The 25723-nt window shown below is 56.7% G+C and overlaps 3 protein-coding genes across 7 annotated transcripts; 2 read left to right on the forward strand and 1 right to left on the reverse strand.

Annotated features, from left to right (window-relative positions):
- Positions 1–516: 516 nt before the first annotated feature.
- On the forward strand, positions 517–4385 carry ACP5 (acid phosphatase 5, tartrate resistant). 2 transcript variants are annotated; one of them, XM_067033442.1, is made up of 6 exons: positions 517–901; positions 1942–2029; positions 2263–2559; positions 2775–2902; positions 3031–3376; positions 3773–4385. In XM_067033442.1, exons 3-6 carry the CDS (start codon positions 2263–2265, stop codon positions 4049–4051), a joined length of 1050 nt encoding a protein of 349 aa, XP_066889543.1. In that variant the 5' UTR covers positions 517–901; positions 1942–2029; the 3' UTR covers positions 4052–4385. The 2 variants fall into 2 exon arrangements, with proteins under 2 accessions (XP_066889543.1, XP_058915768.1); XM_059059785.2 differs by having other exon boundaries at positions 519–1080.
- Positions 4386–10844: 6459 nt separating this feature from the next.
- ELOF1 (elongation factor 1) lies at positions 10845–15799 on the forward strand. 3 transcript variants are annotated; one of them, XM_059059791.2, is made up of 4 exons: positions 10845–10916; positions 13370–13503; positions 13690–13760; positions 14020–15799. In XM_059059791.2, exons 2-4 carry the CDS (start codon positions 13388–13390, stop codon positions 14082–14084), a joined length of 252 nt encoding a protein of 83 aa, XP_058915774.1. In that variant the 5' UTR covers positions 10845–10916; positions 13370–13387; the 3' UTR covers positions 14085–15799. The 3 variants fall into 3 exon arrangements, with proteins under 3 accessions (XP_058915774.1, XP_058915775.1, XP_058915776.1); XM_059059792.2 differs by having other exon boundaries at positions 10872–10922; XM_059059793.2 differs by having other exon boundaries at positions 10891–11132.
- Positions 15800–17847: 2048 nt separating this feature from the next.
- Positions 17848–24592, reverse strand: CNN1 (calponin 1). Of its 2 annotated transcripts, none has more exons than XM_059059790.2 (7): positions 24423–24592; positions 22301–22422; positions 19866–19932; positions 19614–19751; positions 19309–19419; positions 18665–18811; positions 17848–18584 (listed from the first exon to the last, which is right to left on the reverse strand). In XM_059059790.2, exons 1-7 carry the CDS (start codon positions 24483–24485, stop codon positions 18339–18341), a joined length of 894 nt encoding a protein of 297 aa, XP_058915773.1. In that variant the 5' UTR covers positions 24486–24592; the 3' UTR covers positions 17848–18338. The 2 variants fall into 2 exon arrangements, with proteins under 2 accessions (XP_058915773.1, XP_066888821.1); XM_067032720.1 differs by having other exon boundaries at positions 19647–19751; positions 24423–24581.
- Between the last annotated feature and the right edge of the window lie 1131 nt (positions 24593–25723).

The following is a 25723-nucleotide window of genomic DNA, read 5'->3' on the forward strand; positions in this document are numbered from 1 at the left end:
CAGAGTTCTAGGCAGGTATTCTGTAGAATATCCCTGGATTTGGGTGTATCTGGTATCTTTCTCATCATAAGCCTGTGGTTACAGGTGACTGGGGAGAAACCCAGGAGGTGAGGGGCCCTTCTCATGACATTATGTCAGGGCCACATGATATCAATAAGACATCACTATGCTGTTCACCTGGGTCACCTGTTAGGGCGGTGTCTGCCAGGTATCTCCACCAGAAAGTTCTCATCTTTTGCTTTCCCATATTTTACTCTTCAGATAAGACTAACTCTTTTGCCTCCCGCCCACCTTCAAAAGGAGGCGGGAAGGGTTGCAGCCCCAGCACCTGGAGGGGTGTTTCAACTTAAATTATTTGCAATTCTAAGTAAGATTGGACTGTTCTGCCCTCAACCTAAAGACCAGGAAACTGAGGTTGAAGATGACAGACTTCCTCACTAGAGGGTGGCGCAGCCCGGGGCTGAGGCCCCACCCATCGCTGCGATCGTGGGGGCCGTGGGCGCCCCAAGTGCGCAGGCAGGTGGAGACTCTGCCTGCATGGGGACAGGGGGGAGGAAATCGGGTCCCCGAGCCGAGCCACCCTGCCCGGCCGAGCTGCAGCCCAATCGGCAGGTCTGGGCCGCCCTCCAGGGAGAGTTACCTCCTGTTACAGAAGTGCACCCCGCAGGCGTGGTGGCACGCAGTGGCCCAGCAGCATCCCCGGGCGCGGCGGCCGGGCCAGGAGGCCCAGGCGCCCGCGCTTGCCGCCGGGGATCACCTGGGCCGCCCCCTGCCCGCCGGTAGGGCGGATAGCTGCCGCCTCCTTAAAGCCGGGACAGCCCCGACGGCTAGCACCCCACACTCCTGCAGCTCGGTTCGCGCGGCTGCGCCTGGCCTTGACCCCTGGCCCAGCGTTTGCCAGGTGAGACCGACCGGGCGGCGGGAGGTCTCCACCCGGAGGAGGGGTCTCCGCCTGCCCTCGTGACCCACTTCCTGTTTGTCGGGGCTGCGGGGGCGGGAAGAGCAAACAGCCAGCCTGTGTCCTCAAGCCGCGAATGAGGGGCCCCCATCCACTCTCGCAAGAGGCTGTAGGGAACCAGCGTGAGTGTGCAGGGGGCAATCAGGGCCGGGAGGAAGGAGGCCGGGAGGAGAGGGGCAGGTCAGAGCGGCCTCAAGTGCAGGGGCCCCGCTGCCCTCGAGGTCAGAGGGTCAAAAGTCTGGTCACACGGCTTGTCACCTGCTGCCTCCTGCCTGGGTTCCTCCTGCGGGAATGGGGGGTTGGGGCAGAGAGGAAGGTGTGGGCAGGACTTCCTGGAAAAGGGAGCCCCTGCTGTTTGGGGGAGGGGGGTTGACCCTGGGTCTCGCGCTCAGATGTTGTCAAACACACCTCACACACCGGACCTACGGCTCAGCTGAGAGACACAACACATGGACACACAACTCGGCTCGGGCACAAGACAGGGACACACAAGTCCTCGTCTCACACACACAGTTACACTTGAGGACGCAGGCGCGCGTCACAGGCTTTGCCACACAGGCCTTGCCGGCTCAGTGTCCACGGCCACGGGGACATGGGACTCCCAGGCACACGGCAGACATGTGACCAAGGCAGGCACGCTTGGCTACACGCAGAAAACAGCTCAGACACACCCAGGCACTGGCAGACAAACACGTCCGCGGAGGACACACACATGGGAGGTGCCTGGCCGGAGCGCACAGATAGAGCTGCGCACACAGCACACACGAGGCCCACGACACAAACGCGCTCCCGTGGGCAGGCGCAGAGCTTGTGGGGCAGGCGCGGCTGCACTCATAGGCCAGACCCCCCCGCTCTGGCCTCGAATCCCATGTTGGGCTGCCGGGGAACTAACTCCAAGGCTCACATGACCCAAGGGGAGGGCTTCTGGAACAGTTGGCGGAGAAACTGCATCATCCTCTCTAATGATCCATTTCCGCCCCCAGGGAATAAAGGCTCAGTGCCGGCCAGTTCTGCTCTGGAGCTCACCTGCCTCTCTGAGCCCCCAGCCGACTGGCTTGTGCCTCCCCCAGGGTGAGTGCTGGGCCCCGCATACACCCCCTTCCCCGCCCCGCTGGCTGGACCCTGCCCGACCCCTGACCCTCCCAGCCGGCTCTTGCACTCAAGTCCCGGGAACTGGGGAGCCAGGCCATCCCTGCAGGGAGCCGTCTCCTCCTTTCTCAGAACAGGGCAAGTGGGGATCTCGGGGGGGGGTTTGGGGGGGGGCATGCTGCCCATGCCCCAGACGCTTGTCTCTCCCCTCCCAGATGGACACGTGGACGGTGCTGCTCGTCCTGCAAGCCTCGTTGGTTCTCCCCCTGGTGCTCCCCTGGGCTGCCGGCATCAGTACCAACACCCGCACCGCCCCCGCCCCTGTCCTGCGCTTCGTTGCCGTGGGTGACTGGGGAGGGGTCCCCAATGCCCCGTTCCACACAGCCCGGGAAATGGCCAATGCCAAGGAGATCGCCAGGACCGTGCAGCTCCTGGGCGCAGACTTCATCCTGTCCCTGGGGGACAATTTCTACTTCACTGGCGTGCAGGATGCCAACGACAAGAGGTTCCAGGTGTGCGCCCCTGGAGTAGGTGTGGAGGCGGGGGGGGACGCATGGAGAAGCCAGTCGACCTTTTGACTCTGGAGAGGGCAGAGAGAGAAGCTGACACTTGTAGACACCTAGCACCCTCAGCGTCTCCCCTGTACGTAGCGCCTGACTTGGTGGGAGCATCCGACGGCTGCTTGAACCTGCGGGGGTGGGGGGGCTCCCTTCTCTGTCTGCTGCAGGAGACCTTTGAGGACGTGTTCTCTGCCTCCTCACTCCGCAACGTGCCCTGGTACGTGCTGGCTGGCAACCACGACCATCTGGGGAACGTCTCGGCACAGATAGCCTACTCCAGGATCTCCAAGCGCTGGTGAGCCTGCCCCTGCTTCTATCCCTCCGCCAGCCTCGCTCGGGTGGGCAAAGGGACCTATCAGCCAGGGCTGAGCCCGGGGCTTCTCTGCCCAAGACGGGCGCCCACCACCTCCATCCCATCCACAGGAACTTCCCCAGCCCTTACTACCGCCTGCGCTTCAAGGTCCCACGGTCCAACGTGTCCGTGGCCATCTTCATGCTGGACACGGTGGCACTGTGTGGCAACTCGGACGACTTTGCCAGCCAGCAGCCCGAGAGGCCCCGCAACCTGGCGGTGGCCCGCACGCAGCTGGCCTGGATCAAGAAGCAGCTGGCGGCGGCCAAGGAGGACTATGTGTTGGTGGCCGGCCACTACCCTGTGTGGTCTGTCGCCGAGCACGGGCCCACCCACTGCCTGGTCAAGCAACTGCTGCCGCTGCTGACCACGCACAGGGTCACTGCCTACCTGTGCGGCCACGATCACAACCTGCAGGTGAGGGAACTGAGGGCGGGGCGGGAGCCTGGTAAGGGGTCCCCAGCCCGGCCACTGTGCCACATGGCATATTGGGGTCCCCCTTCCGTCTGGGAGCCCCGCTGAATGTCACTCTCTCTCAAACTCTCTGCTCGCTAACCAGAAAACAGCCCAAAGTTCCCTAAAAGCCATCTCACGGGTCCCAGTCGACTACTGATTGCTCAGATCAGTACACTCTCGAACACGTGGGAGAGCTGAGGCCCGGGACAGGAGGGGGTGGGGTATGTCCCTTGCTCAGGGTGACTCTGTGGTTCATCACAGGCCTGACCCTGGACGCGAGACAGGTAGACACCAAGCCCGCGGTCAACCTCACTGAGGGGCTGGGGGCTCCACTGACCCTGCTTCCTCTGTCCACAGTACCTTCAGGATGAGAATGGCGTGGGCTTTGTGCTGAGCGGGTCCGGGAACTTCATGGACCCCTCCAAGAAGCACCTGCGCAAGGTCCCCAACGGCTACCTGCGCTTCCACTACGGGGCCGAGAACTCACTGGGTGGCTTCGCCTACGTTGAGATCAGCCCCAAAGAGATGAGCATCACTTACATCGAGGCCTCGGGCAAGTCCCTCTTCAAGACCAAGTTGCCAAGGCAAGCCAGGTCTGAGTACCAGCACCGACAGGGGCTCCACGCTGGGGCCTGAGTTAGGGGCGCCTCCCTGCTGGTGGGCGGGTGGGCCCCGCTGGGACCCCCTGCCCATGGGCAGGCTTTCTCAAGGGCCGGTGGTGCTACGGCAGAGCAGGAAGGAGAAGGACAGATGAGAAACTGTGGTGCCACATGGCCTTTGTGACAAGGATGCCCACATACGTGAAAGAAGCATGGACACGTGTTCTGGCCAGAGTGCCAGGCCCCTTGGCCAGGCTCGCCCGGCCTGAGTTCCGGGCATTGGGGGACAGGGAGGGAAAGCCCTCCCCTGGATCAGGCATCCTTCTGTCACTGCCAAATAGTCAATAAAAAAAATAGTTGCAAAGGCTGAACTTGTATCGTGAGCCTCCCCTTTCCTCACCTCACTGGCGAGATGCATCACCTGGGTTTGAAAGGGTCGGGGCTCTCCCACTTGCTGGTCTGCGTCTCCATCTCTAAGCCTCATCCATAACCAACTGGCCTCATACACGGATGCAATTTTAAGTAAAGACCAAACACAAAGAAGGGTCCAACGTGAAGCAAGCCTTTCTCCCCCATGCTCACCTTCCTAGGGACAGCCATCATCATGTTCTTTCCTTCCATAATAAAAACATCCTCCTTTTTTCACACAGAGCGTCACAGTGTATACGCAGTTCTGCATGCGTTTTTTTCTTTTTTCCTTTTTTTTTTTTGCGGGATCTTAGTTCCTAGGGATCAAACCCATGCCTCTCACAGTGGAAGCGCAGAGTCTCAACCACTGGACTGACAGGGAGGTTCTTTTTTTTTCTTCTGGGGTGGGGGGTTCTATTTAACCACAAGTGGACTGTTCGTATCAGAACATTCATTTTTGTTCATTTCACTGTGGAATCGGTGCTATCCATATGGTTCGAAAAGCTAAACTGTAGAAAGGTAAAATATCTCACCCCCTTCCCATCTGTCCCTCCACCTTTCCTAAAAGGAAATCGCTTTTTGTAAATGCCTTGGGCTTCCTGGCAGGATTTCTGTGCGCAAATGAAAGCAAACCTGAACGGTTTTTTTCCTCCCCTTTCCCACTGATCTGCACCTTGCTTTTTAGGTTTGGGTTTTGTTTTCTTTTTCAAATCAACTTCACTGTGGTCTAACTGACACATTTTGAAAGTCTGCAGTTCAGTAAATGTTGACCAAGGCACACACCCACAGACCCACCACCACAATCAAGATAAAAGCATTTCCTGCACCCTCAAAGGTTCTCTTCTTCAATTTGCTGTTTCTGCCTGTTGTACCTGGAGATCTGCCCACCAGCCCTCTGGGGGAGCTGCTTTCGGCAGCTGCAGAGGGCCCACTGTGTGCCAGCTCCCAACTGTCTATCTACACAGCCATCTACTGAGGGTTGCCTGCATTGCTTCCAATAATTTTCTATCCTCCAACAATGCTGCCATAAATGACCCACACATTCATTTCCTACATATGCAGTTACGCTTGTAGGATAAACCAAATACATTCCCAAGAGCAGGACTGCCCTGCTTTTTGACAGCCACGGAGTTCCTGCCTTGTATCACCAGCTCCTTGCTGGGGCCTGCGGAAATCTTTGCCAATCTTTCCCTCTTACCAACATAGTGGCGGTGGACACACCTAGACACATGCTTTTGCACATCTGTGCAAGTACGTACGGAGGAGAACTTCCAGAAGCAGAATTATTTCAGGGTCTGTTCCTGCCGAGGAATGCTGAAAGCAGAATGCTCACCCTGAACTGAAAGCTGCAGAGAAACCCAGTCCCCGTCTGGGCTTCTGAGCTGACTAACACCCACCACAAACAGCCTGAGCCAGCCAGTCACAGGAACTGCTCTCTTGGCCTACCCTCAGCGGCCACTTCAGCTGCTACGGGGCCAGGGACCCAATTGTTTGGGTCCAGCTGCCTGCCCACCTAAATAGAATGAAATAGCACCCTGGGTAGAATAAGCGAGGTTACTGAGTTCTGGGCAATGGGGGTGCAGCTGTCTCCTGAATCAAGCATCCTTTGGTTACTGCCAAATAGTCAATAAAAGAGTACCTGCAGGGCTTCCCTGGTGGCGCAGTGGTTGAGGGTCCGCCTGCCGATGCAGGGGACACGGGTTCGTGCCCCGGTCCGGGAGGATCCCACATGCCGCGGAGCGGCTGGGCCCGTGAGCCATGGCCGCTGAGCCTGCGCGTCCGGAGCCTGTGCTCCGCAACGGGAGAGGCCACAACAGTGAGAGGCCCGCGTACCGAAAAAAAAAAAAAAAAAAAAAGAGAGTCCCCCAAAGTGAGAGGCCCGCGTACCGCAAAAAAAAAAAAAAGAATACCGGCAAAGCCTGAACGTGTGTCATGAGCATCCCTTGCCTCACCTCCCTGGGGAAAGGGACTCGATGGAAGTGGCACCTTCTGTTTTGCTACTTTGTAGCAGTCAACACTGCTGAATTTGTTACAAGGTAACGTGTGTTACTATTAAAATTAAGCAAAGCTGTCTTACCAGAATGCCAACTCTGAGTTCCTTCCAGCTGACATTACCACCCACCAAGCTCTATGCCAAATTAACCCGCCATCCCTTCTAATCCTGACCCAGGAGGAAAGGGCCAGCGTTATCCTGGCTTCTCAGAGGACAGAAGCTCAACAGATTAACTCAGGTGCCCAAGGTCATATCCAGGAAGCGTCAGACCCTCAATCTTAACCACGACAGTCAAGGCAGCTCATGGCCACCCTGCCTTTTCCCACTGACTCAGAGGCTCCAAGCAGGCAGGGGTCTGAATCAGAAGTCAGCCCAGTGTCCCTGTTTGCAAGGCCCAGAGGGTGGAAAGGAGAAGTGACACATCCAAGCTGACACAGGGAACTAGTGGCAGGGAGGGCGATTGGCCCCCCTCCTCCACAATGGCCAAGCATGTCTACCAAGCACCAAGGACCAAGTCCTGTGCCAACTCAAGGAGCACCCAAAGGAATAAGGCAGGGTAGACACATGCCCTCCTAGAGGGCTTCCTTCCAGCTCAGGGGACAATGTCAGCCAGCACACGGCCATGGGTAGAAAGATTCCTTGTAGGAAGCAACCTCAGTGTCCATCGGGGCTTCCCTGGTGGCGCAGTAGTTGAGAGTCCGCCTGCCGATGCAGGGAACACGGGTTCGTGCCCTGGTCTGGGAAGATCCCACATGCCGCGGAGCGGCTGGGCCGGTGAGCCATGGCCACTGAGCCTGCGTGTCCGGAGCCGGTGCTCCGCAACGGGAGAGGCCCACGTATCGCAAAAAAAAAAAAAACCAACTAAGTGTCCATCGACAGATGAATGGATAAAGAAGATGTGGCACATATATACAATGGAATATTACTCAGCCATAAAAAGAAATGAAATTGAGTTAATTGTAGTGAGGTGGATGGACCTAGAGTCTGTCATACAGAGTGAAGTAAGTCAGAGAGAGAACGTAGAGAATGGACTTGAGGACAAGGGGAGGGGGAAGGGTAAGCTGGGACGAAGTGAGAGAGTAGCATTGACATATATACACTACCCAGTGTAAAACAGAGAGCTAGTGGGAAGCAGCCGCATAGCACAGGGAGATCAGCTCGGTGCTTTGCGACCACCTAGAGGCGTGGGGTAAGGAGGGTGGGAGGGAGATGCAAGAGGGAGGGTATTTGTGGATACACGTATGCATATAGCTGATTCACTTTGTTATACAGCGGAAACTAACACAACACTGTAAAGCAATTACACTCCAATAAAGATTTTTTTTTTAAAAAAAATGCCTTGTAAATTACAGGAAATAAGATGGCAGAACTCCTGAAGACCAGGCACAGAGTCTCATCTCCTCCCGCTTTTCCCGAGCAACTGCATCTGATTCAACCGTCATGGATATTATCATCTCCCCACTCCCCTCCTCACACCAGGTGCTGGGCCTGGCACCGGCACCCTCACTCAGCCAGGAGGTTGTCAATGGAGAGTCAGGCCACATCCACCCTCTCAACAGCCTCCAAGGCCAAGACTCATGAATAGCAAAGTGAGAAAGCTGCCTTGCCAAACAGCAAAACGCACTGTCATCAAAACAGCATGACCCTGGCTCCAGGAAAACATCCAGAGGGAATCCAGAAACAAATTCAAGAACATGTGAGAACGTGATGTGGGTTAAGGCGGCATTACAACTTCCCAGGAAAGATGTTATCTGCCTTGTCGGTTAGCCCAGAACAAAACACAACCTGAACGCTACTTCAGACCGTATACAAAAATGAATTCCAGAGGAATCACATGTTTTGGTGTAGAAATAAAATGCAGTAGAGTAAATCAACTACCCTCCAAAGTAAAATAAAAATTAAATTAAAAAAAATACAGTAGAAAACGAACATCCACACAAAGACCTGAATGAGACAGTACCTAGTAGCTTTATTCATAATTGTCCCAAAATGGAAACAACCCAAATGTCCATCAGTAGGTGAAAGGATAAACAAACTGTGTCCATCCATACAACGGAATACAATTCGATGATAAAAAGGAACAACTACTAATAAACACAACATGGACATAGGGAATTCCTTGGCAGTCCAGTGGTTAGGACTCCATGCTTTCCGAGGACATGTATTCAATCCCTGATGGGGAACTAAGATCCCACAAGCAGTGTGGCCAAAAAAAAAAAAAAAATGGACACATCGCAAACATACTGAGCAGGAGTAGCAGAAGCCAAATTCAAAAGGCTACGTTTTGTATGATTCTGTTTATGTGACTTCCTCAAAAACACAAAGCTATAGTAACTGAAAACAGATTAGTTGGTGTCAAGGGCTGGGGGTGGGGTAGGGATTGACTACAAAGAGAAATAAGGAAACTTCTTGGGGGGATGGAAACAGTCACTATCATGATTGTGGTGATGGCTTCACAGGTGTATGTATATGTCAAAATGTGCAGTTTATTGTCTGTCAATTATATCTCAATAAAGATGTGAAGGAAGGGAGGGAGGAAGGGAGGGAGGAAGAAAGGGAGGGAGGGAAGGAGAGACAGAGAAAGAAAGAGAGGAGAGAAAGGAAGGAAGGAAGGAACGGGAGAGAGAAGAAAGGAAAAGGGAAAGAAAAGACACAGAAAACCTGTGAACCTGGCAATCATGACTACGGCAGAGTCACACAATAATTATCTGTATGTGTATTGACCACTAAGTGGAAATAGTTAGTTGCAAGGTAACATGTATGGTATGATCGCATCCTGTGTGTATCCAGGTTTGTACAAGCACGGAGAAGGGATCCTCTAGACAGGCACTCACTGCCGAGATTTAAGCTTGGCCGTTCTGAGAGTAACACTGCCCTCTAGAGGACTTCTTGGAGGTAGGTCTATTGGGAATACATCGATACATCTCTTGACAAGTTATTTTCCTAAACGCTCCAATGAAAGAGCTCTTATCAAGACTGCCAGAGACCAAACACTTGCCAAAGTCAACAGTCAATTCTCTTTCCTCATCTTACTCAAACTCGCAGCCACATGTGACACAGCTGATCACTCTCCTCGTCTTGAAATACCTGCCTCTGGAGGCTTCTGGGAGAGGGCAACCCACGTCTTCCTCCTCCTACCTCACTGTTCTGCACAGTCTCTTGCTGGCTCCTCCTCTTCCTAACCTCTAAGGCTAGAGAGCCCTGGTGTCCTTCTTAGCCCTCTTCTTTTGCTACACTTTGCCCCTTACCCCTGAAACCATGTGACCTCCTCTGGCCCCCAAGACTTTAAATAACCTCCATATGCAAATGCCTCTCAAAATCACATCCAGATACTTCTCCTGAGCTCCTCGCTTCCCTTCCAAAGGCCCCTTCCAGAGCCCCTCTTGCTTGTCTCAGACTAATCACAGCCAAACACAACCCTTGACTGCTCCTCCAAATTATCTCTCTTGAGCCTTCCTCATCTGAGTAAGAGGCAGCGCCCAGGGTCTCCACCCTTGACACTCCTCTCTCCTTCACTCCCTCTTAAGTTCTATAGGTGCTACTTCTGTCTGTCTGTGACTTCCACTCAGGCTTTGGATTCCATCCTGAGCATCGGCCTCCCAGGGAAGCCTTCTCTAACCTCTCGTACTAGTTTGGCAGCCCCCTCCACCATCACATGCTCTGAGATCCACACACTCCCCTCTGCTGCGCTGAACAGTGTAGCAACTGATCCTTTATATTTCTGTCCAGCCTCTTCACTACATGGTGGGAATTGTGGAGCTTTGTTTTCCCCTCCCCCAGCCCCTACCTGCCTGTCCAATCTCATGTTTTATAACTTCGGCACGCGAAGTGTGGTCCCGCAGACCAACAGCACGTATGGCACTGGGCACCTAGTTAGAAAGTCAGACTTCCAGGCCCCACTCAAAACCTAATGAACCAGAACCTGAATTATAGTAAGATCCACAGGTTCTTGTTAAAGTTTGAGAAGAACTTCTTACAAGCTTCCCCCGTTAACTCTGATTCAGCCATACTGGTATCTGCCGTTTCTTAGCACTGAGATATTTGAATGTGCCCGACATCGGGGAGACCCAGGTGAGCTGCGAGGAGCTGGGGCTTGAAGTGGGAGCGAAGGCACGTGAAGATGCTGCACCCAAGGGAGAGGCTGCCTTTCCAGTGCTGCTATGGCCCGGTCCACCGCTCCTGAAACGCGGGAACTGCCACCGCGGAAACTCACTAGAAGTAGCGGCCACTTGCGCACCAACTGTGAAATGCGGTCCAGCCCTCGCGCGCGCGCACTACGATCCCGTCTCCGGGCCCGGAATGAGAGTACAGAGAAGACGTACTCTCTGTGCGTGCGCACACAGACGCTGGAGGAGGCGGGGCTTACTCGCTGGGAGGTACCGGCCTCGGGTGGGTGAGACTGAAGGGGAGGGGAGGGGAGGGATTTCCGCTTCCACCGGGAGCCGGAAGTCACTGTCTCCCGGGTGAACAAGGCTGTCGCAAAGAGCGTCGGCGAGTGCAGGTGAAGGTTCGCGCGGGCGGGCTTTGGGGCTGGGTGGGACTGGGCGCTCTGCGACTCCGGGGCGCTGACGGGGTCCTGGAGGAGGCGCCGAGGGCCCAGGGCTTGGGGGGCGGCCCATCGGGGAACCTAACTCCCCTGGGTCCCAGCGGGTCCCAGCCCGCTGTTTGGAGGCCTGGCTTCTACCGGCGGCCGGCGGGAGGCGGAGCCGAAGCCTCGGTGAGCCTGGAGGGACGGCCCACCCTCCTCCTCTTGAGTCCCGGCAGGATCGGTGGCTGAGCCCTTTTCCAGCCCCCACCTTGGCGCGCTTGGAAGGTAGATCGCCACAGAAGTACAGTCCGAGGCTCCTGGAGTTTTATGTGCAGGCCAGATTCCCTTTTCTGGAGTGTGGTTGGAGGGTGCTGTAGTCATCGGGGAAAATGAGATTCTGGGGCCCACCTGTAGCTTCTGATTCAGGAGACTTGTTTATATTAAACAGTTATTGAGCTATTAATGCATACCAGGTACTGTGCGTGCTGGGGATTCAGCAGTGGGCAAATCATGCTCCCACCCGAACCCGCAGAACTGACATTCTAGTGCGGGGAGATCTGGGGTTAGGTTCAGAAATCTGCATTTTTTGAGCACCCCCGGGTGATTCTGGTGCAGGTGGTAACCAGGGCCAGGCTTTGGGGAAAAAAATTCAACAGAACACTACCCCTGTATCCCCGAAGGTGAGAGCCTGGGTTGCAGAACTGGCTACGCCTTACTAAAGCCTACTGGGTCTTGTAGGGTCTGGCTGCTGCTCTTCTGTTGCATCTCACACCCATCTCCCCACTACTCGCTGGGCTTCAGCTGTACCAGTCTTCTTTCTCTTTCTCAAGAAAAGCTTCTTCTGCCTTGGAGCCTTTGCAGTTGTTATTTCCTCTGCCTGGACTACCATGCATGGTCGCCTTCTCTTATTCAGGCCTCAGCTTACATGACTCTTACCCAAGGGTTCTTCCAGCTCCAACCTTAAGTAGCCCCATCCCAGAAGTGTTCACTTAGCCCTGTTTCATTAACCTCATAGCACTTACCAATATTGAAAATTATCTCCCTTATTAATTAGCTGAAGGGTCTGTCTTCCTCCGCTAGAATATCAGTTGTACAAGAGCAGATACCTTGCCTGCCTTGATTGCAGCAGTGCTGTGGTTTACTGTAGGCCTGGCATTGGTCATTCATTCATTCAGTAAATCTTTGTTGAGAGCCAGCTCCATGCCACGAGCTGTTCTAGGCGCTGGGTATACAAAGAAAAGAAATCCCTGCCCTCGAGGAATTCACATTCGGAGGGTACTGGGCAGAGTTAGAGATGCAGGGAGACCAGTGAGGATGCTGTTGTGATAATACAGGCCAGAGATGACTGGGACTCAAGACTCATACCACGGAGCTGGCCCTGGGAGTGGTAAGAAGTGGTCAGATGCTGTATGTCTTTAAAAGGTAGGACAGTAGGATCAGGATGGGATGAGGGGTGTGAGAGAGGGCGAAAGGAATTGAGGATGAGTCTAAGGTTTCTGGAAAGATGGACTTGCTGCCTGTGGGACAACACATTGAGGTGTTTGGAGCTCGGTTGTGGACAGGTTGTTTAAACGTTTGGTAGCACCGGGTAGGAGTGTGGCTGAGGCAGGTGGCCAGGGGAGCCTGCAGTTCAGAGAAGACATCGCTGTAGAGGAGGCATTTGAAGCCCTGACACTGGGTGAGATCTCCATGGAAATGAGTGGAGATGGAGAGGAGAGGGGTCCAAAGACTGAGCTTGTGGACTCCCCATCATTAGCGAATTGACGGTGTGAGGATGGGGTTGCAGCAGCAGCAGAGACTGCGAGAAGCTGCCACTGAGGAAGGTGGGAGAGCCCTGTGAGAATGGTGGGAGGAGGAGCCGGTGTGTCCAGTACCCTGAGGAATGAGGACTGCCCCTTGGGGTGGACAGCATGGAAGGGGCTGTGGAGAGAGGGCAGGAGGGAACACGGACAGCTCTGCTAGAAAAGCTCACGGAGAACAAAGGGGTGGTTTTTAATGATGGGAGAGATCATAACAAGTGTGTTTGTTAATGATCCAGTAGAGAGAGAAAATGTGATGTTAGGATCCAAGGCACAAGGTAGCAAATTGTTTTTGTGGGGAGTGTGGACGTTCTTCCATAGCAAAGGAGAGAAGGTCGAGTGGGTGGTCCTGGGGACTTGTGGATTGTGGATGTTGTCTGACTGCTTCGTTTACTCAGTGAATTGGAAGCACCCTTAGTTAAGAACAAGGATGTTGCGTAGAGAGTGGTCTTAAATATAAATGAAACTCTGGTCTTTATCTGGCAGGCTGCTGACCTCCGCTGTCACGGAAGAATGATGCCAGAATCAGGGTGTGGGGGGGGGGCACTTGACCGATTCCTAGAGCGTCGAGCCAGAGGGACGCGTGGATCCCACGAGTCGCTGACTTCTGCCCCCATCCTCCCACAGGTTTGCCCTCCTGCAGACATGGGGCGCAGAAAGTCAAAACGGAAGCCACCCCCCAAGAAGAAGATGACAGGCACCCTAGAGACCCAGTTCACCTGCCCCTTCTGCAACCACGAGAAGTCTTGTGATGTGAAAATGTGAGCGGGGCCCAGGATCCCGCCTCATGGGGCCAGCCCTCTCCTTCCTCAGTTGGGTGGTGGCTTACCCCCACCCCCACCCCCACTGTCCTCCATTCTGTCCCCAGCCTTCCTGGTTAGGGGGATTGTCACCCACAGACACAGGCCCCTTCGTTCACTAAGTCCCTGCATCTCCTCCCATTCCAGGGACCGGGCCCGCAACACCGGAGTCATCTCTTGTACCGTGTGCCTGGAAGAATTCCAGACGCCCATCACTTGTATCCTTGGGAACCCGGGCTTTTCCCAGGGCGCGGGGGCGGGGCGTCAGGGTTGCTCAGCCCAGAGTGGGCTGCTCAAGGGCACCCAGCCCTGCTGCCTGCCCTGCTGGTGTGGCCACCGAGAGGAACCAGGGCCACATGCTGACTTACGGGTGGTGACAGGCTTCAGGGCAGGGGTCTGGCTAACAGCGTGAGCAACAGAAGCATGTATAGGAAAGGGGTCCAGTGCTACCAGTTGCCCTTGACCTCAGCGGCTCAGATCTGTCGGAACCAGTGGACGTGTACAGCGATTGGATAGATGCCTGCGAGGCAGCCAATCAGTAGCAACGCAGAGGACCCACTCCCTTGGCAGCCTCACCTGCCGGGTACCAATCCAGAGACATTCCAGGGTCCAGGGTGTGGGTCCAGAGTCTCTGCAGCCCTGTGTGTGTGTGTGTGTGTGTGTGTGTGTGTGTGGAGTGGGTGTGGGCATGGGTGTGAGTGTGTGTGGCTGCAGGTGTGACTGTGGGGGTGTCCTCGTGGGCATGGGGTAGAGTTGAAGGGTTGCTGGGCCCCAGGGGCCTGAACTGCCTCCCTTGGCTCCGAAAGCCTTTGACTTGCTCCCTCCTCTGGCACCTGGGCCCCTGGCTTTGGGGCCCTGGCTCCTCCAGGGACCTGTGTCCTGACAGCGTAGGTGAGGGCAAGCCGAGCAGAGGCTGCCTCGGGACTCTCCAGCGCCTTCCCCCACCTCACCAGCACTTGTCCATTTGAACTGGACCGACTGCCCATCCTCCTTCCCTGCCTTCCAAGGCCTGTGGCCTGGGATTCAAGCCACAGCCCCACAGGCCCCCTGGCAGGGCAGCCTGTTTTCACATTTGGCCTCTTGTAGAGGAGGGAGGGGCTGGGTTGGGGATAGCTGTCAGTCACCAGCCCTTAAATAAAACAGTCAACGCAAAACTCCCAGCTCTCTGGTTTCCTGGGCTCTGGGTCAGACCCAGGGGCTCAACGAGGGAACAGGGGAGACTGAGGCATTCAGAGGGGGCCTGGTAGGCCATTGGAAGTGGTCAGTCCTTCAAACTGTCCAACGTTTTATCCACTCAACGAGCATTCAAGGTGAAAGCAGGGCAGTGCTGGGCTCAGGGGACAGGGATGAACCCACAGACATCTGGGCAGGCGTTTACAGTCACAGCAGAAACCGGGGCCAGCAGAGCCCAGGGTGGGCATTGTGGGGGTCAGAGAAGGCTTCCTGGGGGACAGCTTGAAGGAGCTAAGGCTCAGTGGCCACACTGTGCCAGAGGCCAACGTCAGGTTTGCCTGCCTTGCCCCCATGTCGCGAGAGCCGCCCTGAGGAAGATGCTCGCAGATGAGGAAGCAGGCCTGAGACAGGAGGTCACCGGCCAAAGGTCCCATAGCCAGAAGACTGTGGCCGGGCCTTGAACCCAGGAGGCCTGGCTTCACAGCCCAGCATCTTACTTCCTCCTGAGTCCAGGATCCAGGCTAAGGGAACAGCTCTTGGCTTCCTGGGGGGTGGGGGGCGGTGGGGAGCACTGGAGAAGAGTAAGGGACCCTTGTCCTAGGGTCGCGAGGAGTCTCGGAAGGCTGGAAGTGGAGCCAGATGCACGTGTAGGGTGTAAGAAGAAATGTTTGGGCTTTGTCCCTGGCTCCTGGCAGGAAGCTTCTAAAACCCTTGGAATTTCCTGAGCAACTGGAGTACTTTTTGTCATCCATAAAGAGCCCCTTTTGATCACAGGTGAGATTATGCTAATGAAGTGACTTAGATTGGGGCCCTAGATAGTCTCGGGAAAGGGCAGGATGCAGAGTAGGAACTCAGCCACACCCACCAAGCTTCGGGAAGGGGAGGGGACCTACAGATGAAGCGTGGTATGAGGACAAGATTTGGTGAGCTTCCACCCTTGGTGAACCCAGGGAGGTGCTGGGACACTTGGAGAGGGCATGAGAGCTCCACCCTCCTTCCCCATACCTTGCCCTGGGCACCTCTTCCATCTGGCTCCTCCCGAGTTACATCCTTTTATAATAAACCATTGATGTAATAAGTAAAATGTTTCTCCGAGTTCTGTGAACCACTCTAGTAAATTAACCAAATCTGAGAAGGCGGGTGGAGGGGGGGTGAACCCCCGATCTCCAGCTGGTTGCTCAGAAGCACAGGTAACAACCCGCACTTGTGGTTGGCAGCCTAAGTGGGGGAGGGGCCGCCTTGGACAGAACCCTTACCCCGTGGGGTCTGATGCTTTCTCCAGGTAGAGGGTGTCAGAACTGCGTTAATTGCTTGGTGGTATTGGACAAAACACACCTTGACAAGGCTGATGGTGAGAGCCCACATGGTCTCGCGGTGTGGAGGTCCTGACACTCTGGCAGTGTGAGCAGGTCCATCCCCTCCACCTGGCCTCGTGAGCCTGGGCAGCAAGTGACTTGTGCTTTGGCTTCCTTGTTGGTACAGTGGGAAGGATGATGGAACCTTCCTCCCAGGGCCACGCTGAGGATGGAGGCACCTATCATGATTCCTGGCACCGTTCGAACAGACTCGGACCCACCAGGGCGGCGAGGGATGTGAACGGCCGAGAAGATGCTGACCAGGCCAGAAGCCCTGGCCACCAGGCCCAGCCACTGAGTCCAGCATGTGTCCCCCAGGGCCCTCTCTACCCTGACATACCCCTCCTTGGTGCTCCCACCTCCCCCTCCAAGGCCCCAGGTGGGGTCCCCTGGCCGAGGCAGGACCCAGCAGACACAGAGTGGTGGACAGGCGCCGGGGTTGGGGGGGGGGATGCCCTCTGGGGTCCAGGGAAAGGGGGCTCCTGCCAACCAGGGCCCGCCCACCCCAGTCTTACAGACCAAGTGCTAATATGGTGCTGTTTTCACAAGAAGGCAGGGCCCTAGGCCAGGCATGGATCCTCCTCAGCATAGCTTCCCCGAGCTGGCCCCGTGGTAGCAGGACTTAGGGTAGCAGGACTTAGGGTAGCCAGGCCAAGAGCGCCTGGAATCCAGTTTACGAGGCCCCAGGGACCGTGTGCGTCTGTGCGAGCGGGTCTTCTGATGTCTGTCTCTGCAGGTCCCCACATTCCAGCCTCGACCCCTGCCCTGGGGAGGGAAGGGGAGAAGACCGCTGTGCCCCCAGCATGGCCGCATCCTCCTATTGGAACCGTGGCATTCGATAGCTTCCGGGCAGGATAGCTGGGGCCCGCATCACCGGGAGAGCAGGGTCCCCTCTGAAATGTGGGGAGGTTGGGACCTTGTCCAGACTTCTGGGATCCTGGGCTGGCAGGCCAGGCGCCTGGGCCAGCTGTACCCTGCAGTCAGCTATTTAGCTGCTCTGTGCCAGTTGGTAAAGGGCCATTGCCAAAGTGCCTCCACTGTTCCCATCCAAAGTGGGCCCATCTTTCCCCACTGCCCTGTCCCCTCCCACCTTCCCACGGTCTACTTCAGGGCTAAAGGGTTCTCCCTGCCCACAGGGGCCTCCAGGACCTGGCTGGTTGTCCATTCTCATGGTCAGTACCAAATGCCATCCCCTGTCTGGAGGCATCATTTCATTTAAGCTCCCTGTGACCCCACAAGGTTCCATGTCCTCATTTTCCTAATGCAAAAACAGGCCTAGGGAAGGGAAGTGACTTGCCCAAGGTCACCTAGCTGGCAAGCTGCAGAACTGTGATTTACATCCCATCTAGCCCGGGCCCAGCGCTTGGCCTCAATGCAACCCACAGGCCCCCAGGGAAGGTACATGGGTGCTGAGCCTGTGTCTGTGTGTGTGTGTGTGTGTATTGTGTACCTGTGTGAGGGTTTATGTTTTTATGTGCCTTGAGTAGGAGTGTGTACTGCATGTGTATCTGTGTGTGAAAGGGTGTGTGCGTTAAGGCTGTAGAGAGCGTGTGTACATCATACACACGAAGTGTGCGTGCGTGTGGATTTTGGGGGCGGGGCGGCCCGTCCTGGGTCCAGCGAGCTCTGTGAGCTCTGTGTGTGTATCTTAGGGTGCATGTGAGTGTGTGTGCCTGTGCAGATGTGTGGTGGGAGATGGGGTATATCTGAGCAAGACCACTTACGCGTGTGCTAGAGCCACACAGCCTCTGTGACAGAGCAGCCCTGAGTCCTCAGATGACTTTACAGCCATTTATTGTGCTCCAGTGAAGTAGAAAAAGAAAGTGCTCGCGTTACAAACACCGCTGTCACATCCCTTAACGCCAGCTGCAAACCAAACCGCGTGTGTCCGCTGGGGGTCTGGGCATGCAGTTTGCTCCCACTGTGGGAATGGGGGAGGGGGGCGAGCCTGGGCTCTGGGGGCTTCGCTTGGGGGGCCTTCTTGTCCTGGGGGGACCCACCTGTGGGGAGTGGGGCACAGCGGGGTAGCTTTGCTCAGTGCGTCCTTTGGGTGCTGTCGGGAACACCCGGCTCTATGTTGGACCCAGGGAGGAGCCCCCTTTCCCCCGCCACAGGCCCCCCCAAGTCTGCCCCCCCCAAACGCTAACCCTGTAGGCAGGTGCCAGGGGGCTGGAGGAGCCATGCAGAGGGAGGGGGTCGGCGGGCCGGGCTGGGCCCTGCCAAGAGCAGCAGCTGGCCTCCCCGGGGGAAGGCGGGAGGCCCAGGGCCCTAGGCGGAGTTGTAGTAGTTGTGCGGGTGGTGGTCGTGGGCAGGCTCGCCCAGCTCCGGGTACTCGGGCGTCAGGCAGTACTTGGGGTCGTAGACCTGGCGGGGCAGCCCGTACACCGTCATGCCCCGCTGCGAGGCCCCCTTGTTGCTCCCCATCTGCAGGCTGACATTGAGCATGTCGCAGTGCTCCATGCCCAGCCCCGGCTCAAAGATCTGCCGCTTGGTCCCGGGAGCAGTCATGCCGGCCTGCGGAGGGCAGCGCGGTCAGGCCGAGGGGACGGCGAGGGGCACAGCCCCACCAGCCCGCCCCACGGCCCCCCACACACCTGGCTGGCTCCCTTGTTGGTGCCCATCTGCAAGCTGATGGTGGCCTGGTCCAGGGGCTGGTCTGTGCCCAGCTTGGGGTCGTAGAGGTGGCGCCGGGTGCCGTAGGCTGTCATGCCCTGCTGGCTGGCAAACTTGTTGGTGCCCATCTAGGGAGCCAGAAGGAGAATCACCCCGAGGCTTACAAATCTCACGGGTGGGCCGCGAGATGTAACTCACGTCAGCAGACACTCACATGGCCCTCTCATGAGGCACTGTTTCCACCCTCAGGCTACAGACTGGAAACTGAGGCCCAGAGAAGGTGGGTCACACGACTGATAGGTAGCCTGACCTCCAGGGTTCAAGTTCCAGCCCGGCCACTCATCACGTGGGCAATCCTGGCAAGTAAGCTATCTTCTCCAGGCCTCAGACTTCCCGTCTGTATAAAGGGTATGCTGATAACAGTACCCACCCCCTACAGCTGTCGGAGGAGCGAGTTAGGGTATGGGAAAATGCCAAGCGTGTAGTCTAGTAAAGGCCAAACATCCTGCCGCCACCACCCCGCCCCGCCAAAGCCTGCAGGGGCCGGGGTGCCCTCCCAGCTTCCTCCACTCCCCGACCCTCGGCTCAGCTCAGCGGTGAGACCCGGGTGAAGAAGAGGCAGTACCTGCAGCCCGATGATGTTCCGCCCTTCCCTTAGCTTCTCTGGCTCAAATTTCCGTTCCTGCTTCTCTGCGTATTTCACTCCCACGTTCACCTTGTTCCCTTTCGTCTTGGCCTGGGGGGGGCGAGGCGGGCAGGGACTGACAAGGAAGCCCCTGGGCCGCACCGTCCCCTCGGAGACCCTGAGCAGCACGTGCTTTCCCCTTCCCACCCACGCGGGGCTCAGGGGGCACAAGTGGCTCCACCCGCATCCCAGCCCCGAGCGCCCGCAGCCCCCCGGCCCCACGCCCACCCTTCAGCCACGCTCACCATGCTGGCCAGAGCCAGGAGGGTGGACTGCACCTGGGTATGGTTGGTGTTCTCGAACAGGTCGTTGGCCTCAAAGATGTCGTGGGGCCTCACCCCGTACTTGGTGATGGCCTTGATGAAGTTGCCGATGTTCTCCAGCTGGGAGGGGAGCCGGGGGCGGTCAGGGGTGGGAGGGGAGTGGGGGGGGGTCTGGGTGGAGCTCTAAGGGGCTACGGGCCAGGGATCGAAAGAGTTAAGAGAGTCTGGGCTCACCTGGTGCCAATTCTGGGTGGACTCATTAACCTTCTTCACAGAGCCTGGCTGGAGCTTATTGATGAACCTGCAGGGAGCAGGGGAGGGCGCTGAGGAAGGGGACCCCTACTGCACCCACCCAAGCCCAGCCCAGCGGGACAAGGGGTCAGGATGACAGTCAGTGGGCAGTATCCCTTTTTCTGTTTCCCGCGACAGTCAGCCCCCAGCTGCAGCCCCACCACAGACCATCCGCACACACAGGCAGGACCCAGATGGGAGACCAGCCTCGGGGAGCTAGACTCGTTCAGGTCTGAAAGTCTCCCGATGGAGGGTGTAGGGGAGTCTCCTGGGTGCACCTGCCTCGCTCGTGACCATGTTTCAATCTTCTTTTCTTCTGCGAACTGCTACACCTCGGAGAGCCCGCAGCTCAGAACTGGGGCCTCTTCTCTAGCTACACTCACCCCCTTGATCTCATCCAGTCTCTTGGCTTTTTTTTTTTTTTTTTTTGGCCACGCTGCGCGACATGTGGGATCTTAGTTCCTCGCCCAGGGATCGAACCCGTGCCCCCTGCAGTGGAAGCGCAGAGTCTGAACCACTGGACGGCCAGGGAAGTCCTCTCTTGACTTTAAATGCCATTCATATGCCAACAACTCCCCAACATCTTCCTGCAGCCCACCTCTTACTCTCCATTCCAGCTCCCCACATGGGTGTCTCAAATCAAATTCACCCTACCTGGACTCCTGACACCCACTTCCCCCCCACAGAACTCCCTCCATCCTTCCCGGCTCAGTAAACCCAGCCCTCCAGGTCTCTGACAAAGCCCTCCGCCGCCCTTGACTCTCCTCTCCCTCTCTCTCACCCCCACATTCCATCCCTCAGCAATTCCTTTTACTCTGCCTGCTGAAGACTTCCAGAAGGCCACCTCCGCCCTGCTCTGAGCCACCAGTGTCTCTTTCCTGGGCTCTTGCCTTGACCTCCCCTTGGGCTCCCAGCTTCCACTTCATCCCCTCCGGATGCTTGTCATCCCATGGCTAAAATGGCCTTCTTAAAACAATTCCGTTACGGTTTATCCTAGGATATTAAATATAGTTCTCTGTGCTATACAGTAGGACCTTGTATAACTTTGCTGTACAGCAGAAATTAACACAACTCTAAATCAACTATACTTCAATTAAAAAAAAATTTCCAGTTACCCCCCAGTTCAAAGCACTCCCATGGTTTCCTATCGCCTTGAGAATAAAAGCCTAACTCCACAGCATGAAGGACGAAGAGGCCGTGTACCATCTGGCCCCCAGCTAACTCCCTCCACTTGCCCCGATCACTGAGGCATGCTCCCACCCCAGGGCCTTTGCACTGGCTGTCCCCGCCGCCTGGCCCACTCTTCCCTAAGATGTCCTGCCGGCAACTTCCCTCACTTCATCCAAGATTCTGCTTCAATAGTACCTCTCCAGAAAGACCTCCCAGACCATTTTGTACAAACCAGCAACACTTCACCCCACGCCCCACGCCCCCCCCCCATCCCTCCCAGCTTGACTCTTCCTCATGGCATTTCCCACCACAGGCAAGTATGTGATTATTTCATCAATTATTTGTTCAATCACCCCCACCAGGACTAAAGCTCTGTAAGCGCCCCAAGTCGAGTCTGTTTTGTTCGCTATCCCCAGTGCCTAGACCTGGCTGGCACGCAGCAGGTGCTCCATAAATGCACCTCCTCCATAAATGGGTGGGTGGCCCTGCACTCTTTAAGGCCTGGGACACCAGACCGTCCCCCTATTCCTTGGATATGGTAGAACAACATCCCCCAGCCCCTCTCTTTCCAGCAGCTAGGGCTTGGTAACGCTGTGCCTTCGGGAAGCTTCCCTAGCACAAGCTCTGGCTCTTAGGGTCACCCTGCCCTGGGTCAAACTCAGAGAAAGAGACAGGACCCCAGCTGGGCTCAGGCCCCGCCCAGAAATAGGGTTGCAGTGAAATCTAGGAGGTGGAATCTGGAATCGGGGCTTGGGAGCTGTTGAGGCTTTTCCTCTCCCTCAGTGATTAGGTTCTGAGAGGGGGAGGAGATGAGGTCCCACTTAAATTACTGTGGCACATCCCTCAGGTCACCAAGCCAGCAGTGGACAGCTGATGTGGCCCAGTGCCTTTTCGCCGTGACCTCCCTTTCTTGGCACTCTAGAGACCATACATGTGGCTGCCCCGTATGCGTGGCTGTTCAGACTAGATTCGGAAGTCATTTCTGTTGGAACAGCGTGGGACTTTGGGCGACGTGTTTTACCTGAGGCTCAGTTTTCTTTACTGTTAAGTGGGCACAGTGATTATATCTGATACCTCAAAACAAAGGTATCAGATATTAAGTGCCCAATCCAGCTCTGAGCTCTTGGTCATTTGAGGGGCTCAGGTAGTAGAGATGCGGGGTTGGGGGCAGCCCAAGGCAGGGTCTGAGTCGTGAGCGCCCCACTCACTCGCAAAGAATGATGCCGTCTTTGAGGCCGTCCATGAAGTTGTTGCCGATGCGGCGCCCTGTCACCCCCTCGATCCACTCTCGAAGCTCCTGTTCCCGCTGGTGATCATACTTCTGGGCCAGCTGGCGGTGGGGGACACAGAGAAGGTGGTGAGGACGCAGCGGGGAGCAGGGTTGGCTCCCAGGCCCAATCCAAGATTCCCTAGGTCTGATCTCTTCTCTCGTCCCTTCCCAACTAAGGCAGTTCTGTCCCGATGTCCAGTTGGGGGGGGGGGTGCTGAGGGCCAGTGTTGAGGTGGCACCTGCCCAGGGGGCCATTCCAGGCATTCTGAGGTTTGGCACCACAGAATGTGGATTAAGGGGTGGAGAACGAGATACTCAGAGCTGGGGGGCGGCGCCTGGCCTCTTGGTTCCCCCTCCAGACCAAACTTGGGGTTTAGTTTCCCCTGGCCCTGCCCCCATCCTGGGAGCTTCAGGCAGGGGAGGAGGAGCCCTAAGGAGGTGCCCCCCGGATGCCGCCTTGCAGGGGACTGCTCTGTCTTACATCTCTGTCTCAGTGTCTCTCCAGGTCCTCATCCCTGGGGCCCCCTCTCTGGCTCGGGGCGAGGGCCTGTCTTTGCCTTATTCCTGGCCCCATGCATGTCTGTATTTCTCTGTCTCTCTCCCCATGGCACGATGTCCTCAGTCTCTCTCCCAGCTCTGTCTGTCTTTCCTAGGCCCTGTCATCCTGTCCCCATCTCTTCGTGTCCGGCTGCGGGTGGGGCTCATAGCTTGTCCATCTCTGCTTTCATAGGTCTCTCTCCATCTCTCGGACTCCAGGTTCCCTGCCTCGGGTGAGGATGGGGCTCAGCTGTCTCTCCGCCTCTCCATCCCTGTCTCAGTCTTATCTTGCTCCGGGCTCACCCTCCCCCATCCGTCCCTCTCAAGTCTCAGGCTTCCAGTATCTCTGCGTCTCTCCCTCACCTCTCCTCTCCCACTTTGCCCCGCCTCCGTTTCCCCAGAACTCTCTACCCCAGCCCAGACAGGCTCCGGGCCCCGGGGAGACCCGGTCGCCCCTTCTCCTGGGGGAGGGGAAAGGGGAGAGGACGGCCCCCTCACCTGGCCCCGGCCTTGCCGCCCCCCTCCCCATCAGCTCGGCTTTATAAAGCAAACCGGCCCTTATATAGCGCGGCCCCGCGGGCCGGGCTCCCGAGGCCGCCTTATATGGCGCGGCGGCTCCGCTTCGGCTCCTGGGCAGGCGCTGGGGGGAGGGGGGGCGACGCTGGGATCTGTCTCCTGCCCGAGCACCCGCCCCCTCCTCCAGCCCCCGAGGATCCCCCCGACCCAGGTTCCCAATCCCAGCTCCCCATTTCCTGCCTGTGGAACCCTGGGAAAAGCCACCCTGAGCCTCAGTGTTGCCCTCTGTCAAATGGGGCTGGGACTCCTCCCCGGGCAGCGCTCAAGGGATTGTTCCAGTGGGTTGGGGACTTCAAGCTCGCTGCCCTGGAGAAGCTGATCCCATGGGGGGCTCGGGCCGCAAGTTCAGGGGCTCAGTTCTGAATCTCTCTTATATAGGACCTGAGCTACTTGCCTCTTCTTTCTGAACCTCAGTTTACCCATCCATAGCATGAAGGCGATGTCCCCATGTCCTCCCACCCCCGGAATTAGGAGACCCCTGCTTTGTCCCTAATGCCCACTCTCTGCCCATCCCCAGCTGTCTCCGTTTCCTTCACGATCTCCAGCACCTTGGGGCCTCACCTCCCAGGAACCCCAGCTCTGGAGCACTCCGCAAACTCTTTGTCAGGCTATGGGGTGGGGGCAAAATCAAGTCCTCCCCCAGACCCCCAGAAACAAAAAGGGTTAACAGGAGACTCTAATCAAGTGGAGTTGCACAATGGGCCAAGCGCCTCAGTTTACCTGTGATTGCCTGCATGCTCCCCATTTCACACCCCAACAGGAGCTGAGGGCTCTGGGATGCTCAAGCCAGGGAGGAAAGCAGCCCCTGCCCCATACTCGTCGTTTTTCTCTCTCAGGTTCCAAGTCATATGGGATACGCAGGAAGGGGGTCCAGGGAACCCCAAGTGTGGAGCCTCTGGCCTGGCAGGGCAAGTGGGCCAGGTCAGGGGGAGGCCCTGCAGCCCTACCTTGTTCTTGACCTCAGCTGACAGCCCGTAGGCGGGGCCTCGGTTGAAGTGAGCAGAGGACATGCTGGCTGATGGTGGACAGCGGTGGCAGCAGCTCTGAAGAAGGCGGCAGCAGCTGAAGCTCCGTCTGCACCCTCTTCCCTCCTCACATGTTTTTGAAGCTCGGGAGGCGGCCCGGGCCTCTTCCAAGGCCGTCCCATTGGCCACAGAGGCCTGCCAAGGGGCGGGGCGCCCCCCACCTTGGCCAGCCCCCCTTCGTGATGTCAGGGCCTTGGTATTGGGAGCTGATTGTGTCATTGTTTCCACCTAGGGGGGCGGCCTGGGTTATTCTTTTTTGGGGCGGCGGGCAGCTTGGCCAGACAGAGACCAACCTTTCCCCACTCCCCACTGCTCATTAGGCCTCTGGCTGGGTCTCCTGGTCTCTTTGTGTCTGTCTCTGAGGCCATCTCCCCACATCTCTGAGGTCATCTTTCTTCGTTTCTCTCCTGTCTTAAGGCAGGACTACCACCTGTGGTAGTTTGTGGAGCGCCACCCTGGTTTTAAGTCCAGACACCAATAGTCTATAAATGTAGGCCAGCCCCTTCCCCTCTCTGAGCCTCTGTTGCCACATCTGTAAAACAGACTAATGATAGTGCCTGCTCATGACGGTGTTGTGAAGATCAGGAGAAATAATGCCTGGGACTTCCCTGGTGGTCCAGTGGTTAAGACTCTGTGCTTCCACTGCAGGAGGCACGGGTTCAGTCCCTGGTCAGGGAACTCAGATTCCGCAAACCGGGCGGCACAGCCAAAAAATAATGCCTCCAATATGCCCAGGGCAGTGCCTGGCCCAGGGAAGGACAGGGAATAGCAGTATTTCTGCTGAGAATCTGGTACCCCACTTCTGTCCCCTCCATCCCCTCAAAAGCACCTGGGGGAGCAGAGACCCTGGATCTCACCCTCCCCATCCACCTGTGGGTTTCCTGAACCACGGAGTGGCTGTGTTAGTGGGTTCCAGGCCAGGGACACCCCCATATATTCCTGTCCCAGCCAGGCTGGCCTGGAGGGAACACCTGCAAGCAGCCCTGCCTGTCCAGATCTCACCCCTGTACCATAGGGGTGGATGACATGCCCACGTCATGCCATGTATGTTTAGGCCATGTTAGTGACACTTGGATAACATGTCAGCAACCATATCATACACTAATGATACATCAAGGGCATGCAATTTGCTGGCCACATGCTAAGGGCACAGCCGTGATGTACTAATAATGACAACAGCCCTTATGTTAGACCCTGGTCCAAATGCTGTACATGTATCCACT

The sequence above is a fragment of the Kogia breviceps genome, chromosome 4, assembly GCF_026419965.1.
Source record: "Kogia breviceps isolate mKogBre1 chromosome 4, mKogBre1 haplotype 1, whole genome shotgun sequence".
In the NCBI taxonomy this organism is placed as follows: Eukaryota; Metazoa; Chordata; class Mammalia; order Artiodactyla; family Physeteridae; genus Kogia; species Kogia breviceps.